This window comes from Athene cunicularia, assembly GCF_003259725.1.
Source record: "Athene cunicularia isolate RWA chromosome 2 unlocalized genomic scaffold, athCun1 chr2_part2, whole genome shotgun sequence".
Taxonomy (NCBI): Eukaryota; Metazoa; Chordata; class Aves; order Strigiformes; family Strigidae; genus Athene; species Athene cunicularia.
Window position 1 is genome coordinate 3,518,765 of NW_020799096.1, and position 22,274 is coordinate 3,541,038.

Sequence of the window (22,274 nt, forward strand, 5' to 3'; positions counted from 1 at the left end):
CTGAGTAAGGGTGAAAATCAAAATAAATTCAAGCTCCAGAGAAGACAATGTTATTTATTCTGGTATTGGCTGCCACACCTGATGTGATGTGGAAAGCATTATGGAAATACAGTAACATTTTCTAGGCATTTTAGTACCATGGCCAGCATTATCTTGACAATTCTGTCATTTAAATTGCCATATTTGGATTTAGCATAAACACCACCCTTTAAATTAACAGAGAGGAGAAGTTTACAAATTAGCCTATTTTCCGAAACATGGCACTTGCTTGGATTCACACTCCATTCATTTTAAGGTTACCTTTTGAAATCTAAGAGCAAACAATATTTTGAGTGGATTCCATGGTTAATCCACAGCCAACCACAGAACAGTTACACTCTCTACATAGGTAAGAGGGGACAGGTACGTGTCATTTCAATTACCTTACCACTATTAAAAAACTGTTAGGACAGTGAGTCAAGACCAATCAAGCAGTACAGCCTTTGTGCAACTGTAAACAAACCTTGGTCTCCTTCACTATCACAGCCCTTATACCATCTGTAGTAAGATCTGACTTTACATGGCTAGTATCACATTATTTTGCCATTTTAAATCACCACTGCATTCTTCTCCACAACTGATTTTATCTGCTAGCAAGGCAACACTTTTCAGATACTCAAATTCTTCAAAATATGACCTGGACTTAATTCCTATTTATTCCTCTCACCCACAGCCACTCACCAATTCTGTAAACTACAAAGAGAATAAGCTATTTCCTTATTTCTGTTATTTTGCTGCATAAAAGCACCACTATTTACTTCCCTGAAAACCTCTGTGCCCTTCTCCATCCTTGCTTACAAAATTCTGGGCATGAATATTGCTTAAAATATTCTGAAAACAAACCAATACTCCAACCAAGAGCTAATTTCCTGTGAAACTCTGACCAAAGCAGTCTCTTAATTTCAGCAACATGAAGATGATAAATTAATAGAGAGAGATTTCTCTGTTTTCTGTTGGACATTTTTTTCCTTCTACCAACCATGCTCTGTGTCACTTCCACTTCTCACAACAGCTGAAGTCCAGCTTTGTCCGAGATCCAGAGTATATCTTGTTGCACATCAGGCAACACTGTGATCTTGGAGAATAATCATCCCACCTATTTCAGGCTTTCAGACATTAAGTTAGGAGAAACTGAGAATTTCTCAAGCAATAACCAAAAGCGTATCTTCTCCACCGAGCAAACTGAGCAGCCTAACTTTGGTGTCCATCTGCTACCCACCCAGCAGGTTCTTCGATTCCCCCTTCGTGAGCAGTAGAGGGAGCCCACACCCGAAGTTACTATTTCAAGCAAGTGTTCCTTTCTGTCAGCACTGCTCACACTCATGAACTTAATCCTGAAACCAAGGGTGTTCAAAGTATTTCAAGTAGGCCCTGATGACAAAAGAATCAACTTGTTTACAATAGTTTTTAACTTAAATTTTAATTTAAAAAAGCACAACCAAAATCTTTGAAAACCATAGCCCAATTGTATCCTAACACCTCTGCAAACACAACATCCGTAACTTTTCTGATCAACTTTGGCAACACTGACATTAGGATATACTTCCTTGGTGATCTAGCTGGCATGTCTAGCTGAGAAGAAAAAACTAACAGGTTTGTGAACACTGAACCTCACTGCTCCCATTGCTACCCCTACAGTATGGATAACCAAAAAAACAACAGAAACATGCCCATCTTCTTTTACCTTCACCACTTAGTGGAGGTTCTAGCATCTACCACCACCACTATCGAATACTTTTCTGCACTCCTATCATCTGTAGCAATTTCTGTATCTAACAGCAAGTATTCCTACTAGTGAAGACTGCCACCTAGATAATAACATACATATAGTTCCATCAGTGTGCTTAGGAAGAGATCTGTGAAATCAATACTGTGTATTATTGTGTAGAACACTTCAGTATTACTTCAAGAAGCCACTACTTACTGCCAGGATGTCTCTTTAGCTGATTATTTTACAACAATGCTAAAGAGCTGAGAAAAATGGAACATCAAGAGTCCTAACACTCATTTCCCTATTACTTCTAGGAACAAAAGCCATGATCACCATCTGCTATTAAGTGAAGGTACCTCTCCTTCCAATACTTAATATTGATTCCAGATTACCAGATTTAAAGGGCACTGTCATTCTTCCAGCACAAGAAAAATAACACATCAGGCAGAATTGTAACTTATGTCAGAACACCTGCTCTTTTGCAATACTCAATACTACTAAAGATGGAAACAATTTTTCAAATGTAGAAGTATCATCCTGTAACTTTTTGATCAAAAACCTGAAAAAATATTTCACAGTACTGTCAAGATGTTTCCCTTACCTAGCGAAGCGTAAGATCCCGGAGGCAGACCAGCTGCTGACAAGCGCCCAGCTCCAGCTGTCTGTCCAGCTGCATGGCGGGCCTTTGCCCCCGCGGCAGCGTTAACATCGATGTCGCTGCGAGACCTTTGCAGAGTTCCTGGGCTTGGAACACTCTTGCTGCTGCCTGAAACTAGCAAAAGATAAAATCAGAAAGTAAGTTGATAAGGACTAAAAATAATTATATTTAAAAGGTTAACATTTCCTACTACTGCAGCATACTTTCAAAAAGTAGAGAAAACAATGTAAAAAAGTGTAAGTCAAGTTAGTATTAAACAAAGTATTATGGAGGTTAAGAAGTAAACTAGACCTGGTGTTAACATGAAACTCAGTCAAAGAACAGTTTATTTTACAGTTTCATTTTATCTTCATTCAGTGTGAAATTTTAGCATGAATACAAACTCAAACCTTAGTCCAAATTAAGTAATTCATTTAAGTGATTTATTACATTATTGAATGCTTCACAAACTTAAGAAAATTCACAGCATTCCTTGTTATACAGAGGGAAGATAATATTTCCATACTTAAGCTAAGATAAAGCCACAGGCAAGCTGAATGCATACCTTGAATTACTTTAGGGTCTAATCTTTTGTGAAGGATTTTTGTATTCACCTCATATTATTTACTGAATATTAACTATTTGCTTCAGTTAATTTTAACCATTGATTTATGTCTTCAAAACTTGACTCCCCCTTAACACTTTCAGTATGCAGAAAACAAGCACTCAATTACACAGACATTATGCAAAAAGAGAATAAGGATATCAAATTCTGAAAAGACAAGGCAACATTTAACTCTCTAAATTACAAATTTATAGGTTTTGGCTTTTTTATAAAGAGCAGAAGCCACATGGGAATAGAGCAGAAGTACAATGAGTCCTTAATTTCCAAATGCCATAAATTTAATAATCATCAATAGACCATGGAATAATGTTTTTTTTCTTTAAGGGTGACCGTTTCATGACAAAATGTCAAGACAGATGATCAATTAATAGTACCAATACATAGCAAATTATGTCTTATACTTGCAACAACAGAAAATAGGTAACGTGAAGTGAGTATGAGGCAATCTTAGCTCCAGGTGCGGTCTGTAATGACACATACCATTATTCAACTTGGAAACAGGGTAAAGGATTAAGATAGTACATTTTTAAGCTGCATTTTAAACTTTTATTTCAAATAACCTAAAGAACAATTACTGTGCACTGCACTGTACTGCAACCACCTTACCTCTGCCTGCAAGGCTTGCTGCACTGGCTGCAGACCATTTAGAAGATAGAGGCCGACTGAAAAAAAAAAAAAAAAAAGTCAGTAAACTCAGTAAGTCAGTCTCATGTATCAGGTTGAAAAGGCAGGGAATCTTCTTTTCTTTTCTCCCCTTCAACTTCCTCAGCATATTTTAGATAAATACATTAAGTACAAAATTATAAGGAGAAAACACTCATCTTGTATATTTTATAAAACTGTATCTTCATCACAAGGCATTAATCCCTTGATTACCAACAGGCACACTTTGTTAACACGAAGTTCAGGCATTCTGGTCTTGGTCACAGAAACATTTAAGGTGGTCAGTACAATCTTTTAACCATACAGCTGATCTTATAAATCAACTGTCAAACAAAAATAGTGGGAGCTAAAAAAAAAGCTTGATTTATGAAAGAAATGTTAAGTGGTATCTGCAGTAACAAAAAAAACACTAGGTGTAAAATTCATAAGCCTCCTCCAGTCCTGTATCTCCCAATAATCGAGTTACAAATTAATAAGAAAAATGCTGCAACTTCCAAGCAGCTAGACTGAATTTCCCCTGTCTGAATGGTAGAGGCTCCCGCAATTTATAAAAGGAGAAAAATCCTCTATTTTTTCCTCTATTGTTTTCTCTACCTTTACTCTTACTGCAAAAATGAGTAGTTGCTGAAGCAAAATCTTTCTGTCCTACTCAAGCTTAACTGTGAGCCCTTCCTTCTGCCTGGTGCAGGACGATGAAATGCAGAGGGACCAGGGAAAAGCAAAAGACTAGTAGAAGGTGGCATGATACTTTCATCAATTCACATCTAGCCATCTATCTAAATACTTATCTGACTGGGAAGCTTGTATTTGCTGAAATGGTTGACTATTTAGTTGTTAAATTACAACCTCAGTCTAGAGTCTCAGCTTTAATAAAAATAATCCCTAATTTTAAACCAAAAAGCAGAGAGAAAAGACATGCCTTATACTGTGCATTTATCAGTTATATCTCAGGTGCTCAGTGATAATATAGAGGTCAGCACTGTTACCTAACTCCTCAGAAAAGATCATACATTTGCATCTTCTTATGAATAATACCTGCTTTTCTGACATTAGTAACTAGTATTTTAGAGGTATTTTGCTGCAAGTAGGCCAGTGAGGCCAAGGCAGAGTTCCTGGGTGCATCCTGGGTGCTCCAAACAGAAGGCCCAGGAACTGTCACAATCTATTGCAACTGACATTTAATTTAAGCAGCTTCATATAGGTAGGCACAAGTCACCACATTTCTCTCATTCCATCTCCCTCTTTAAATAAAACCATTTTTGATCAACTATCTGTAAGAGCTATAAATTCAGAGGGTCAAAAATAATGGAGGATCAGACTTTTGGGAAAACCACACCCATATTTCCTAAATTCATCTATAGAGGGAGAACTCTGCACCTCTAATTAGAAGCCAGAAGTGTAATTTTAGGTAACTCAGGGGAAACAACATGCATCTAAATGCAAAATTAGTGAAAAAACAATTTAAAATTAATTTCCAATATCATGACCTCGAATATAAGAGATTTCTTACTTTACTTTCCCCTTTCTGTACTGAAGTACTTACATATCTTGCAATACAGGAAGTAACAAGGATTTAAGAGTTTTTTAAGATTCTCATTTCTCTGTAATTTAGTTTTTAACATTTTATTACTAGCAACTCATCAATAGCATTCTGATTTTCAGACAGGGAATCCAGATTTATTTAAACAAGAGTAATTAATCTTTGAATAGACATTTGTTTGTCGAAAATGAAGTGTTAGCAACAGCCTACCTTAGACAATTATTTTTAAGATTTTTTTTTTTTTATAATTACAAGAATCATAGGAAAGATAAGATAAGCCTCTGGTATTTAAGGCAGCAGCTAAACAAAGAGAAAAATATTAGCTTCCAATATGCTGGAAGAAGGCTTTGCTTTTCGAGTCAAAAGTGAGTAGACAAGTTCTCTGGCTTCAGAAATTAAGCATCTGAATTGAAATTTTAACAGGTTTAAATACTTTCAGGAAGCTTTCTAGAATTTTAAGGAAAAGGTCATCACATACTACTACTATTGTTTTACATTTCTACTAAAAAGCTAGTAGATTTCCTTTTCTATGGTATCTAATCTATCTATTCAGCTCAAGATTGTCTATACATTTTAATACACCACTGATTGCAGCACAGACTCACCCTCTAGTAATTATCATAGCTGCAAACTACTGCTAATACATATTCAATACTGTGAAGGCAGGGAAAAAACCCATCTCCAATCTGAATGAATATCACTGTTGATGTCTCCTCCTCATACTTCCCAGTGAAAAGGCAAAAAAACAGAGTAACATCATTATTTCTTTCCTAGACTTGCTCATTGTACCAGAATGCAGAACATCAACATGTGAACCTTGAAGATATTCTGCTGTAACGGAGGCTGGTAAGAAATAAAAATATGATTAAGAACAGCCTGCTAAAATGCAGTTAATGGTTGCCCTTATTTCTCACCTTGCTGGGGAAATAGCATCATATAGCAAAACACAACAAAAGATTAATTAAAGAATTAAAAGTGGCAAAATACAACTGCATCTTTTCTGTACACCACAGAAACTCATTTGCTTTTGAGTAACAGTTTTTATTTATAGACTCAGAAACAGTTAAGTGATCCTTACTTGAGGCTCTCCTGTGAGCTGGAGGATGACCTGTCTGACTGAGGGAGAGATGCAATGCTTCCAGAATTCTTCAAATAGGTCTGGAGGCTTCTTTGATAGGGCGGCTCAAGAGAGTTGTATAGAGTCTCAGCTTCACTGGGAAAGTGATTTCTAAGACCCAGATAAGCCCTGTAAAGGAAGAGAATAACGACATGTAATTGTCTTTGTATTGTCTCTTTGAAGTGTGGAGTCAGGAAGTAAAGATTACAGAATCAACCATTCCGTAATGGGGAGGGAGGGAAAGGAACTCAGACTGAAAGTAAGTTATTCATACAATACTGCTCCTCAAACCATAAAAGAAACTAGCTACAGTGACTGGATTTATCTTTTCAAAGTAATTTACATCTATCTTCTGAAATTCTCACATTCACTTACTGATTCTGTGGGGAAGCAAGAGTAATTCTTGTCTGGTCTACTCACTAGTCAAAGCACGGCAGCTGTTTGATGACTTAATTAAGTGGCAGGAAAAAAAATATTATGCAACAATATCAACCTTTATGACTCCTGTTTCAGTAGAATACTCAAATGCTGCACAACAGTATTAACGGCCCCGACTGTCAGAATGTCTTTCGCAAATGAAACCAGATATTAATTCAGGACTTCGAGAGCAGAAACATGAATTTTCAACCTAAGCTGTGTCCTCTTCCTCAGCCACAGTCAGCCACTCACCTCCTATTAGAGCCTTCTATTGCTCATGTAAAACAAAATTATTCAGAGCAAAATGTAGTCAAAACTCACTTTCTTGCCTCCACTCTTGCTTCTGCATCAGCATCATGAATGCCCTTCTTGATTGTTTCAACCAAGACAGCTGCATGCCTAGAAGAAAGACATTCTTCATGCTATTTTGCTACTCCAAATTCTATTTTAAGTAGTAAAGTTTTACACTTTAATAAACATTTTTTAAAGTAAAAAACAGCTGAGACAGTAGTTCTTTCTAAGATATGAAGTAAACAAACGCTTAAGCACACTGATGACCGAATTGCACCTTCTGTAAAGGTTTAGGTAAGCTTCCTCCTTCAAACTAAAAGAACTATAATCTACTTTTCAGACATACATCCACCTATCACATTTAAAAAGTTACTTAAAAATACCTTTATTAAGACATGTACTTTCATGAAATAGAAAAGCTATTTCCCCTACTATATTAAGGAAAAAGTTAATACTAGTAAGTGGGCTTTCCTGGAAATACACCTCTGAAAGCTTTTGGTGTATGAGTTCTAAACCTCAACACATGTTCTAAGAACAGTAAAGCACCCTTCAGAACAACTGAAAATTGTGATGATAAACAGGTTTTAATTCAAGACATGTTTGGGGTTTTGTTTTTCGGGTGTTTTATCTTTTGGGGGGTGGGGTGGTGGTGTTGTGTTTAGTTGTGGGTTTTTTTTTTTCAAATACACATACACATTCTGACATAAATCAAGTGATCTCTCCACTCCTGCCTTTCTCAGAAGCACCTTGAGGGTCTGAAAGGTGACTATGGAGTTGAACGAACTCCGAAGAGCCCTCTCTGGAGGCCCTGTAGACCCTTTTGCTTTTAAACTGTGCTTCTAGTACACATTCTGCAGAGCTGATGATTGTACTGTTTTCCTATCTACCTGGAGAAGTTACAGTGGGTTCTTAATTATTACCAGAGCTCCAGTCTAATCCCACTTGCCCTCTTTTATGGAGAACACACAAATTCCTCTTTTCAGGAGAAAGACAGATGCTTACCTGTACATCCTTGCTGCACAGGACACATGATATAAGTGAAATTTAGAAAAGCATGGTACATGCATTGCTCATAGGCGGTACATGAGAAGAGGCAGAGGGTAAAGGAGAGGAGCCACATGAAGTTAAGGCTGAAGCACACAGCTCTCCTCCCTGAAACCTGAACAAGGCACATCACCTGCTGTGCTAGAAAGATTTGTCTATGCTAGAAAGGCTGGCCAACACTGAACAACATAATTCAAGTGAAGGATTCAATGAAAAGATTTCTGTCTCAAAATTCAGTAGCAGTTTACTCCTGGGGAAGCAGTATACTGGTCTGTACCTTTCCAATGAATGCGTTTGCCACTCTTGTAACAACAGGTCTAAAAATTCAAAGGAGCGCCTAAAAAGACACAACAGAAAGTTATAATTAATACTCATTTCTCTAATGTGCTTGTGGAGTAAACAGTAACTTTATTCTTTCTCCCAGAGGGAAACCAATACATAAAAGTATGTTTCATCTGCCAAAGACAGACATTGGTCACCTTATTGAAAAGTTAACGTATTCTGTATAGAAAACAAACATGCAGGCTAGCTAATCCTACACTTCAAAGAAATAGATGTGGTTCAATTAACCACCTGTTGCTCAAGTCATGTTACTACACATATGCTACATTAGTTTTATTAGCCCCAAAACATAATAGAAAAAATCCATAGTCTTTAAAAATTGTACAAAGTAAAAAAATCTTAATATTAAAAAAAATTAATACTTAAAAAATTCAGCTATTAAGTCACAACCTAATATTTTTATGGCAGTGTACTTCTGTCCCAAACACTATGCCCATTTCTTCATCTATCTTTACTGAGCATGTAGCATAAAGGAAAACACGAGACCATTAGCACAGAGCTCTGCATACAGAAAGAACACCTGAAGATGTGCTGGCATAGTACAAACTAAGTTATGTACCCATATTCATTATTAACGTGGAATTTTTGGCAATTTAGCAGACAGCCATTAGCAAAAGGCATACTTTTAAATAGTCTGAAGCTAGATCCTGGTGAATAAATCAAAGTGACATGGATTAGGAAGGTGTAGGTAACACATCTTCAAAAAGGTAGTGGACTATACTGCCTGGAATGATTACTTTTTCTTGTTATGTTGCATCTTTGACCTGTTCTGGAGGGACAGATATAATTTTTGTTCTGCCCAAAGCCTTTGGACACCTACAAGGCATGGCAATAAACCCTGAAAGGCTTTTCACTATTATAACTGATCTAGTTTTTCTTTATGCTTCCAAAGGAATGAAGTCAGTATGAAAACAATACAATTTCAGCCACCTTCACTGATATTCACTGGATTGTGAACTGCAGTATCAAAGGCACCTACAGTCTAGTGTTCCTCAGCAAAGCTGTGCTAAGTGGAGGCACTGAAGCCCTGTGAATTGTTCTGCAGTTGAACTAGAAGTTTTGACAAGTCAGTATAATCTGAGTTGAGATAATATTCGCTTTGGATGCAAAGACAGCTTAGAGCAAATAGTTGAAATGCTCAAGCTGTTTCTTGCATACACACAGCTGTATCACTTCCAGGGCTAGTGTGGGTCCAGAAACAGCGTTAACTGCTGTCTTATGATTCTGTGCAGAAAAATACACTCCGTCAGAAACCAATTGATTTTGTCAAAAGTCAACCCAAGTGTTCAAGTATCATGTTCTTGGAAAAAGCAACATGCTGAAGATGCACCTCAGTTGTTAAAACATGACACCACATTGATCCACCACGTCCTCTCTAAGGTAGCAGCCACTGTCTCAATCCCACAGTCCCCAGCATAGTAGGTTCATTATTCTGGACACAGTATCAGACAGCTGAGCTCCAAGCATTCAAATACACTGCACAGAAGTTAAAGTCCTCATGGCATCAAGAGAGGCAAGGTGCTACCACACACTGCATGCAGTACACCATAGTGCTTCAACAAGATGTAACTTCACCAGGCTCGGCCTGTCTGGCCCTAACAGAACTGCTTTGCAAAGACACACATACGTTCCATGCTCTCCCAATACCCGTGTTGCTTATTCTCATTAGACTCAGCAACATAGATTCAACTACAGCTTTTTCTTTTTTTTTTTTTCCCCTTCTGATTTTAAATCAGAAGGTACTTTTTCCAAGAAGTGTTAGAAACATTTTAAATTAGAATGAATTCTGCAGAAAGATACAGTGTATGTCCCCCAATATAGAGGAAAGAACCAGTCTTCCAAGATCATCTGATGTAACTTCGCTGAAATTAATTTTTGTCGTTTACTGGATAACACAGTTTTGTGTATTCAGAGTTAACAGCCATAAATCTTCAAATATGCTTATTTTCAACATATGATCATCATATTTAAATAAGCAACAGCTTTAATAATTTGTTATTTATAATGTACTCACCTTCTAACTGCAACTGATTTTGAGGTACAGTTGCTTGTTATTAAAGGTATGAGTCGTGGCACATGAGTATGCTTAAAGAAAGAACAAAGAAGTTAATGACAAAAGTATTCCTGAACTTGTACTGTACTAATTAAGTCAAACAGAATTAGCAACATAATAAAAACTGCAATCCTTTAAAATGCTTACTGAAACTAAATGTAGAATACTATTAAATAAGAGACTGCTGCTACCATGTTAATTGATTAAGCCTGTCTTTTTTTCCCAAGAGGTCAAGCAAGAAGCACTTCCAATGCCATCAACAACCATGTCATGATATGCAATATTTAGCTGTCAGAAGTCACATACAAAGGCTCAAATGTAACTGCCTTCTCAAAGTAATTGTAAGCTGATGTTACTTCAGTTTTGCCACAGACAAAATAGCAACGGACATCACAGTCTTAAAAATTAGAGTTAGGGAGCAGAAAGTACATAAGTTGATCTGAAACGATGAGCATTCTTTTAGGGATCAATATGGTTATTACTACAAAGATCAAATTCCGTTTAATGTAAAATAATAAAAGCAGTGACATGTAGAAACACCTAATATCTTCATGGAAAGAGAAAACAAACTACCATTTAAAGGGGATAAGATAAACTACATTAAATTCAAATGCATTACTTCAGAATTAAAGTAACCTTACTTCATCTTATCCTAACTCACTGTAGACACAAAGTATTAAAATTTTAATTCTGAGTAACACGGTTCAACAAATATATTTTCAGTTCATCCCTTTATTATTTTCTTGATTAAATACAAAAGATAACTTCTAAAGCAGTCCTCAATACAGTGTCAAACTGTAGGATATAAAAAACTGCTTAAAAAATACAGTACTGAACAACTCTTAGTATCACATATATCATACTTTCTCCTTAGGTTATTGTTGTAGGACATAAACCCCCAGATCACCAAAAAAGCAGAGAGATAATTATCAGCTCTCAAGAGTACTGCCAACCTCAGAATTAGGAGGGAATAAATTCAAAAATCTGGAAGAGACTAACAGTTGCATTTGTTCACACTGATACACTTTTAAACAGGGTCTTGGGGATTTTGTTTATGTTTTGCATAGTTTCCAAATTGTAAAGTGGCACATGACTGCCGGAACAATAAACAGTATCAGGGGAAAGAATAAAATGCTTTTACAGATGGGAGAAACCTGTATGTTCCAAGTCTTTGGAGTTACTGACACTGTAATTTCTAGAAAGTGTATTGCAAAGGAATCAAAGCCTCAGACTTGTTTTTATTCACTCAGGTTTAAGACTGCACATTTCATCTGTTACTCCTTTGGAACTGTAACGATACATGTTTCCTCTCAATCCACCTTGCAGCTCAGATGTCCAACCCGAATCCCATCTCCCTCTGGAAAAGATATTCTGCTACCATGCCATCTTATCATGTCATGACCCCACCTTTTTTTTTTTTTTTTTTTTTTTTAATTTGCTTCCTGATTTACTAAGAGTCAAGAAAGAGAAATCAGACTACAGTGTAAGAACTATCTGGAGAAGAAATATGAAATCCAATAAAGGTGCAAACATGATATGGAGTTCTTGAGGATCACTGGTATAATACATCCTCCCTCTATTTTATATAGACTCTTGCAGCAATTATATACTAAAGCACCATGACCTGAATTGGCTGTCAGTGGATTCTGGTATAAGCTTTTGAGCAAAACACTCACTCCAAATTGCTTAGGCTCTAAATATTCCCTAAATACTCAACTGATCACACACTCCCGATCAACTCTCATTTAGTCCAAAGGAGTGTGAGGCTGCACTTCGTTCAATTCAGTATTACATTTCTTTGTTTTTCCACTAAACCTCAAATTTTCTATCAGAACACCCTGCACAAGCCATTTACTGGTTTGGTTTTTGAAGACTATGGATAGGATTTTCTTGCTTCTAAGACTCCAATGTAGTACGTTAAATTACAGCTAAGAATAACAGAAGTTTAAACAAAATCTGGGCAGCTACAGACAATGTGTAGGCTTGTCTCCAACTGAACTGAACCAATAAAGCCAATTTAATGTAATTGGTGAATTTTTATTTCATGCTGCTTTTCTGGTACTTGATTTGGCTCCTATAAACAAGAAGGGTTAGTTTCTTACATGCCTGAGCTCGTCCAATACTACTGCAAATTATAGTCTTCTCTTACAACTTCAATCACTCTTTGCAAGATGTAGTCCTTCCTCCACTCTCAAACTCTGTGCCATTAGCCATCTCACAGCACACTTTAAGAGTCTGGGGGAAAATGCCAATAGATCTTAGCCCCAGTGCTGAGGCAAAGGTAATGCAGAAGCCTCAGAGCTCATTCTCAGAGGCATGGGTAGACAAAGTACAGATTCCAAAACATGCTGAGGATGGTAATAAAAGGTGTGAGTGATTAAATAGGCTTCCAACAACTTACAAAATTAAAACCACATATGAGGCCATAGTGAACAGCAGTAAGTGCCTAGCAGTAAGAACACCACAGCCTTTAATGTAGAAACTACAGGCAACCTCACACTTTTATGTGAAACACAAAAATACCAGTACAAGTCCTAAAAAACTAGCTAAGTAACTTGCCTCAGACACCAGTTAGTATCAGATGCTTAAGGAACAGTCAATAAAAAGCAGTTAATATACAGCATTTCCTTCTTCTGTATGCTACAGCTTTAAGAACTCAGCTTAGAAAATTCTTAAACCCAAGGATAAAAATCTCCATTGGGCTTCTCTTGCATGAACTTGTGCTTTCAGAATTGATCCGCATATGTTCAGCCTCTTTAACATTTTATCATTAACTCTATGGTTACATTTTTTTTTTTTGTAAAGACAAATAGTTTTGTTTTGTTGGTGTGGTTTTTTTTTTCCCCCCAAATTCTTACTAGCTTATTAACTACTAGCTTAACTTTTGTCTTTTCCAAAAAGGCAGTTAAAAGCAGCTACCCTTTGAAATACACTTGCCTTTATACCATTAACACATTACCAAAAAAATAATCAAAAAAGACTTACTTACCACACCTGTTCCTCCATCTTTAGTATGTTAATGCTGCCAGTTGGTTTCAATGACAAATAATATTTGTCCATCTGTGTGAAAAATTACTTCTCCCTTAAAGAATGATTTATAATCCTATACTTCAGAATTGTTACTATCTCTGCTAAGAGCCACTACCTGCAAGCAAAGTGAGAGAGGAACACCTACCCGAATAATGAATCTAATGGCTGCGCACCCAGAAGTTGCCATAACTTTGGCGCTGTTGGGAACCAGATTAAAAAGAGTAGGCACAATAGCTTCAGCGCCATGATCAAACTTGTTTCCCAGAACAGTTGAAAGATGGCTATTTAGGAAGAAGAAATAAAACTTGTTAACAAAAATTAATTTCTTAGTCTAAAAATAAGAAAGTTCACTAAACATTTTAAAGATTTATCTTTCCAAACAAAAGAATTCCTTTATTTTATGTTTCCAAGTCCTTGCCTCATTAGAAATGCAGGACATGTGGAACATTTTTGTTACTTAGCAGAGACATTAAGAGGGTGAACAGTAATAACTGTATTTCGTAACAAAAAGCAAATACCACAATTTGGAAGGCTGAAATTCTCATATTCACATAAAGCATCATAGTATTTATACTTTTTAACACACTTCAAGAGTACACAAATCTAAAATCCTAATGAAATTACCGAGATTTTGTTCCTTTTGAATGCAAGTAAAAACTACTGCATTTATCATAATTAGCCAACCATAAAATTTGACTCTCTTGGTTTTTTTTAAAGGTTGTGGTTTCAATTTTTAAAAATATAGAAAAATATATAACACATGGTAATTTAACTGCCCACTGGTGACACCAAATGCTTCTTCCATGCAGAGAGACTACATAAAAAGAATCTGCAGTCAGCATCAAATGACACATCAAATATATCTTAAGTTTTAGGGATCAAGAAAAATTCCAGGCTTTTAGGCCTAGATGAGGACATTTACACAGTACTTTTACTCTACTCCTGACTTCATGTTAGGAAAGATTAGCATTTTTTCTCAAAGCCTCAATTTTGCTGGCAAGGACAGCTGTATGCTCCAACAGGTCCCCATGGTCTGTTAAACTAGGAGACCAGAATAGCAAGAGTGAACTCTGGGGCGTATCTGTTCCAGATGGCCACTAAAAATCAGTGGTTACATTAATGCCTTTCCAGACAAAAAAAAGCCACAGAAAACATGAAAGTGGGAAATATCACTCTAGTGTAAAAATAAGGCTTTCCCCCCTACCCCTTAAATTTAATGAGAGTCCCCAAGATGATAAGGGTGAAGATCTTATTTCTGTTTAGCCATAGCTTCTAAAATTGTCATGGATGTGAAAGATACCACCTCACTGAAATGTGCAATGTTCAAACCACTATAGGGCAGCTCACTTAGTTATTACACATAATCATAGTAAAGCCCTGTGCCAATTACCCAAGCCTAGTGCTCCTAAGACTAGTATGAATATTACATAGTACTTAACAGCAGTTTGTAATAACTTGCTCTCATTACTCAGCATAATGATGGTAACTTGTTCTTCGTATACAGTCTGTCACAGGATTACCAACTACATATATCGCCCAAGAGAACAAATTCCTTTAAGTGTTTCGTCTTCTCTTCAGATGCTGCTGTGACTCTTTATCAGTCATAGTGTACAGCAGTCCAAGATAATCTTTCCTGCAACACTGATAAAGCATCTTTAAGCCAAACTGATACTAAAATCTAGCAACGTACACACACAGAGATAAACTATACTTACGCTACAGTAATGCAAGCTTCTCTAACCACCTGGGATCTGAGATCCTTGGCCGACAGCTTGAAAGCACCATCCAACAACCGTAAATGCTGGAAAAATCCATCATACTGTGCAGCTCCAGCAACAAGCAATGACCGAACCTTCTTCAGCTAAAAAATTCAAGGCATTTAGTTTAGGACACTACCAATATGCATTTCAAAATAAAAAAGTAACAACTTAATTGCAACAACATACATGGGCATATATTTAAAGCAAAGTGTCATTTTAAACTATATGGCAATAATTTAAAAAACTGTAACAAAATTCTATTACTTGATTTCTAGAGCTGAAGTCTCAGATCCAAGTCGACAAATATACAACGACATAATTTTGTTCACATACCTGCTTTCGAGATGCCATATATGTGACAACAAATGTAAATGCTACATAGACAAAAACAATTTAAACCTACAAGTAAAACTTATCATAACCACATATAGGAGGTACTAATGCTAGCAGTTTACTAGCAGCATATATAATTTTTACTAGCAGAATATGTAATTTTCCATAAATGCCAACTGAGACATACATTACAGCTTTTAGAAAAGCTTTCACTTAAAATGTCAGCAAAAATTTATTTCAGCTTTTAAAAAATATTCACTTCAACTTATATGGTAATACAGAAATTCAAGGTTCAAAAATTCAAATTAAAATTTCTTTGATTATCTGAAGTGTAATTACTTTGAGAAAAAACATTCTCAAAAAACACATCTAGCTGCCTGTGCTTTATGAAATACACCCACCCAAACCTGAAACCAGAAAAAAGTTTACCGCATTAGTTCGTTGATCCCAATCATGTTTGTCATCTGAGAGAATTTCCCTGATTTTGTTCAACGTTTCTTCAAGTTCTCGACTAGAATAGATCTGAAGCATTAAAAAAACCCAGAAAATTCATATTGTTAATATCCCAGGTAAACTAATGAAGGAAAATAACGTGAGAAGACTGAGTAAACAATTATAATTCTGATAATCTTGCCCCCAAAGTTCCAGAGAACTGTTTAAGAGGCATAAATGGGCATCTTAAGGCAATCTTTGAGGATATAACCAAGTAGTGAATATTCATTAAAAGAAAGGCTGAAGAATCAACTTCTTCCTCAAGATTTCACCTTTCACTTCTGTGATGAGCTAATCACACCCAGAATTTAATTAACTACATTTTAAAAAAATGTAATTCAATACAAGCACAGGTTTTAGATAATCTGCTGCAATACTACTATAATTCAATTTCATTTTCATACTCACTATTACACTGAAACTTAACCAACAGATTTTTAACCCGATTCAAATTTTTTGGAGCAGGGCCTCTCTTTCATATGACAAGAGTACATAGCTCTATAAGGACCTAACAATGGGCTGCTAGTCAACAGTAAAATAAAAATTTGTCTGAAAAAATAAATTAAAAGCTTCAATAGCTTCTATATGTACTATTACTCCAAGACTATAATTTATTAACTTATGCACTCAGTAAATAAATATAAGGAGCAGCCTCCAGTCGGAGTTCTATTCTCACTACACAGTAACTCCAGCAAAATTGAAGCCTGACCAATCCCATTATGCATCAGTCACTATTTGGTAATACATGAATTAACACATTTACTGGTAACTGTACACCTACAGCAAAAAAGAAAACAAAAAAAGAATAGTCATGAAAATATATTATTACCATCAGAAATAAACTACTTCCCTTCTAATCTCCTGGACATAAGCCAGCAGATGATCTTTTCTGCTTCCATAGCAAATGCAAAGTTTAAAGCTTTTTTCTTCCTCAGATTGAGAACAAGTTGAAGAGGATATGAAGCAAACTACTAGCCAGAAATTTGATCTGTCCAGTATTTTTCAAAAATGCATTATCATCTAAAGATTTCCAATTTTTTGGATCAAAAGTTGTTTACATAAACACATTGGGCAAACTCAGTTGCCCATACACAGGCATCTGGTATATCCAAGACATTCACATGGGGGTGGCAGATATAATTTAGGACTTCAAGGACACTCAATACCCTTTGAGAGTGAAAGCTGGAGGCCAGCATGGTAACTTCTATACCACCTAAACAGTAGTGCCTGATGCTCCCTCATTATTTAAGTCCAAGACATAATTTTGCATGTGCAAGAGCACAGAGCATGTAGAGGAAACAAGACCCGGTGGTTAGGACACCCTGCTTCACGTAAATTGCTGAACAGCTTTGACACTGGTCTCTTGAACACACTGCTCTGCATGTATATATGCATCTTTTTATTTTACTGTAAAAAGATTTAGGAATGTCTTTCTTCCATTTTACAGTTAAACTGAAAGCATATTTTCTATAAAATATCTTATTTTCCTGCGCAACTTGAAATTACTACAGGACTAAGTACAGTCTAGTTTTCCAATTTCCTGAGCATTTCAAATTAATTTAACTTACAGTAAATATGGGATCTTGACTCTATTGACATCTACTTTTGTTCCAATGCTGTAACAGAACATGGTTATGGAGGCTTCTATATTTCATGATGGAATACTGAGGAGCTGGAAGACATCCATGCTCCAAAACACCTGCATATCCAGTTTGTAGGATAAACAGGGTAGGAACAGATGAATTCACATACCCAGGCCAGCTTCACTATCATGCAGAAAATAATTTCTGAATATGCTTTACCAACGAAATTGGAATTTTTATTACCACGTAGCTGTTTAAACTTTTCCACTGTACACTGTGGAAACAGCTCTGCAGTTATAAACAGACAACACAACTGTATCCATAAGAACTAAAAAGCTGTTCCTCATTATTACTATTTTCATCTTCATTAGAAATCAATAAACATCTGATGAACAACTTATTAAAAAAAGAGTAAATTATTTCATGAAAACAATGGGTCTCAGCGTAATAGACTTTCTACTGTTGTCCACAAAATCAAACCTGAGTTTTGTATCACTATTTAATATACGTGTATATACTGGTAGCATTTAATACTTGTTACACAACACTCTGATGCTAACTCTAGCTGTACTATACTATTAAGAATAAATAGCACGTGTCCCAGTAAGCATTTTAATCAAATTTAATTTCCATTATCAAAGAAAATTCTTATTTTCTTTTTAAAAAGTGGGAGTAGTCACTCGATAACCAAAGATGTGGTTTCATATTACAGTGACCCTAATGCCATCAGAATCCATGAGACCATTCAACCTCCTCAGGCTCCCCTTTTACCATCACCCACCTTGCCCTGTCTCCTTCCCAGTCCAGGGCTTTAACATACAAAAAGCTAAGCCTACAAGAGGAAAGGCAAAAACTTCTCTGCCAACTCAGCAGCCTATGCCAACTTATCACAAAGACATGAGGTGCAACACCAAGAGAAGCAGGATCACGCCTTTTGGAGGCACCTAACTAACATCTGTTCAGTGTATGCTCGAAGCTTAGTCTGAGGCTCTGGTCAAGGTACAAATACCTTCTGTAAGCTGTCACATTGAGTAAATCCTAAAAACCAGGACATTTTTTATTGTCAGCCTATGTGTTATCAGAGACCATGTGCTGTAGTTACTGCCACAGAACTGAAACATGCTAGGCAATATACAAACAGAAGCAACCTGAGTTTACATTCACCCTACTTGCATGTCCAGGCAAAGAATTTTCTTTAACTGCCACAAACAGCACTGGATCTATGCAATTTCTGCTATTCAAACTGGTGTCGTAATAAGGAACTTAATAAATGGCATAATTTTATCTTGTCATGAAATTAAAACTGTAATTCCACTGAAAAATCCCAAATTGTCAAGGTTGTCCATACCTACATTAGTTTTAGAGGAATAAAAGGTAATATTTTAATAATTTATTTTCTCCCTACCCTTGATTAAATATGCTTTTAGAAGGCCAAGATGAAATTGTGTTCAGTCAATGATATAATACATTATTTCAGTCACAAGTTGCCACTTATAAGAACAACTAAATTTGTTTTGAAACAAATTTTAGCTGTTAATGAGAGTTACTGCTAATAACCTGAATGCAGAATTTTCTTCAGTTTAAGCAAAGGCAAATAAACAAAGTAAAAATATATGGTTATAATCTGAAATATGAAGGCACCATCTTCTCACTGTAGTACTCTTTTTGGCACACAGATCCATCAGACTACATCTCAAAATCACTCATCTTCTTCATAAACTGCTGTTATCCATTAGAGGGCAACATACTCACGCATCATTAAACATAAGTGCAACACCAAAGACAGAAAAATTAAAAAGCTCAAAAACAAATGAGAGTAATAACTATGCAGATGGAAATTTATTTCAAATATGGGAATTACAAACTAATGAGTAAACAGTATTATATTCCTAAAATATTAATGAAGTGCAGTCCATGGAAGAGGTTACTGGAAAGGCAGATCTACCACTGGAAGCTTTTAAGAATGAGTTAAACATACACACACCATAAATAACCTCAATTTACTTTATTAATTCAGATGCACTAAATCTTGACACAGAATTGGATCAATTTTTCTATAGCATAGCTCCCTTCCTTACTTTCAATTAAGCTGCTAATGAAAACAGAAAGATGCAGGAATGGGCCCAATAATGTAGAAACAATTCCCACTCTAACAAGTTTCCTTTGCTTTTAGAATAACTTGGCAAATTACAGGTCATAAACATTCTTTCTTCACAGGGTCTAGTACAGAAACTTTTCTCTTCCTTAGTAATTAACAGTCTCAGAACATGGGACCTGCCTTCTTTTTTTTTTTTTTTAAAAAGATTGGAGGTTGTCCACAACCAAAAGCATGAAATTAGACAGCAGGAAGTCATTATTCCTAAGGATACTAAGAAAACCAAACCCTTTTATTTGCCTGGTCAATAGGTCTTTCTCACATTCTCATCCATGAAACAAATAGGTTATTTTAGGGTCAGTTACACATTTCTCCCCTGCCTCTTCACCTCAACTCGGGTGTGATTAGTGAAGCCAACTGTGTTTTTCTCCTCCATCTCTTGCAGTTTAGGAAGGAAGGACATACCTCCCTAGGTCATCCATCAGTCAGAAAATCACATGTGCTGCTCAACAATATACAGTTACCCCACTTTTGTTTTTGCAATGTTATTAACCAACTTGAGTGATTACAGAACTCTGCTTGGGACTGTGAAGTACTAAGGCACTGAACTACAAGCAGCACATTTTCTGTGCTGTGGAACATGGTTCTGTTCAACATAATGGGGATAAATAATATTAAGAGCACCATGGTTTTGCCCTGCAAATAATTCTTAACACAATTTGGAGAGTCAAAGAAACATAAAGCTCCTACAGTGTAAGGCAAAGATTTCCTTGATATGACAGGGATCATGGAGATAGCACTCCTTCATAAAAGCAGACAGTATTTCTGCCTACAGAGGGAGATCTAACAAATAAGTTTGCTATCATTTTGGGAAATAAAAACCGAACAAAAGTACATGTTAAGAAAAGGCAGTAATACAAAATCTTTCTGGTATTTGGGAACTATGACTTACTGAATTTTCAGTTGCCTTCCACACCTCAACTGCTCAAAGAAAATTTATTCAAAATACGTCTAGGAAGATACAAGCATGTTAAATGACTCAGCTGTGTGAAAGTACCAAAAATATGTGCAATTCCCACACTTCCAGAACAGTAATTAAAATCTGATCTTTCAGCTATGAACTCAGAATCCACTGCTATTCAAAGAGGGCACTAGATATCTTTTTTTTGAAGACTAGAGATGAAGACATGTATGCCAGACATGCATCATTACAATTCAGGCACATCTAAAAATACAATTCTTGCTTTTCACATTATTTTCCCACATTATTATTACTTGATTATCCCTTGAAATTGCAGTCCTAAATTTTCCAAACATTTTGGAAATCTTTTTCTTATTATAACTAAAACATACAATTATTTTTAGTAGCTCTCTGGAAAAGATTAAGAAAGGCAATAATGGATTTTCACTGAAATACAATGTGATAATAATTAGTATGACAGTAATGGAAAGGTAGTTTTTTTGGTAACTGGAAAAAGTAAAGACCTTTACATGGAGACTCTACATTCAGAAAGAAGGAAAAGTAACAACACTGTTACAAGACTGTAAACTCACAGAAGTTTTAAAAGTAGGCTAACAGATAGTATTGTAAATAGCATCTTTCTGAAAACAAATATGAGTATATACAGCATCTTACCTGTACAGTAGGAACATCTGTAAATGCCTTAATAAAATCATCTTCATCCACAGCTCCAGCTCCTCCTTCTTTAGAAGAACCTAGGTAAATGTAAAATACTGTTTTAACAGTACGCAATGTATGTCAAGGTTTTCAAACTGACACAAGTATCTTTCACAACACATATTTTCAAATATTTAACATAACTTACAAAAATCCTAACCATTCATCATGTGCAAATCTGCAAGACCTTGAACTCGGATTTCAGCACGGATAGAAGTTAAACACCTTTTGTTTCAAATATGAACAATTCTGAGCAATTTTCAATTTGACAAATGTAATGGCTTGATTTTATTTTTATTTTTGTGTTTAATTGGAAAAATGTTTAGTATAACAATCCTCTAGTAGCTGTGTCCACAGAATTCTGAGACCTGCATCCTGGTAATACAAATGTTCCCAAATAAAGCATAGAATTTCACATTATTTACCAAAGCAAGAGTTATTTGTCATTAAATGGAATTCCTCAGGATGAATTTTCACCTTAACACATGTGCCACAACCAATCAGCCCTGAAAGTTTGGGGATTGTAATTTATTTATTTATTTATTTATTTTAAATCTGGTGTAGTAGCCCTACATGATTCATTTACCTTGCGCTTCCTGGTATTCTCATGAGGAGCTAAGAAGTGTGAGGTGCATTTCTTAGCCTTAAAGTTCCAAGAATGTCAACAACAAAAGCAAGGACACAGTGAAGAGAATTTGTGTAAGAGCAAAATCTGAACTCCGCTGATTGGCAGCCTCCTTCTTGGAACTCATCCCCATGGGTGTTCCATAGGATTGTATCATCTGGAGCTTTCCAGACACAGTACTAAAAATCTATCATACCAA

At 36.0% G+C, this 22,274-nt stretch overlaps 1 protein-coding gene across 28 annotated transcripts in view; it reads right to left on the reverse strand.

Moving 5' to 3' along the window:
* The window catches only part of CLASP2 (cytoplasmic linker associated protein 2), a 154,598-nt gene that overhangs the window by 54,918 nt on the left and 77,406 nt on the right, over positions 1-22,274 (reverse strand). For 27 of the 28 annotated variants that reach the window (XM_026843947.1, XM_026843946.1, XM_026843944.1 and 24 more), the window contains 10 exons: positions 21,409-21,488; positions 16,032-16,124; positions 15,225-15,370; positions 13,655-13,790; positions 10,441-10,511; positions 8,362-8,421; positions 7,071-7,148; positions 6,294-6,461; positions 3,619-3,674; positions 2,352-2,522 (listed from right to left, as the gene is read on the reverse strand). In XM_026843947.1, coding sequence (XP_026699748.1) covers positions 2,352-2,522; positions 3,619-3,674; positions 6,294-6,461; positions 7,071-7,148; positions 8,362-8,421; positions 10,441-10,511; positions 13,655-13,790; positions 15,225-15,370; positions 16,032-16,124; positions 21,409-21,488 — 1,059 coding nt within the window. The remainder of the gene's footprint in view (positions 1-2,351; positions 2,523-3,618; positions 3,675-6,293; positions 6,462-7,070; positions 7,149-8,361; positions 8,422-10,440; positions 10,512-13,654; positions 13,791-15,224; positions 15,371-16,031; positions 16,125-21,408; positions 21,489-22,274) is intronic. The other variant, XM_026843924.1, reaches the window with a different exon arrangement.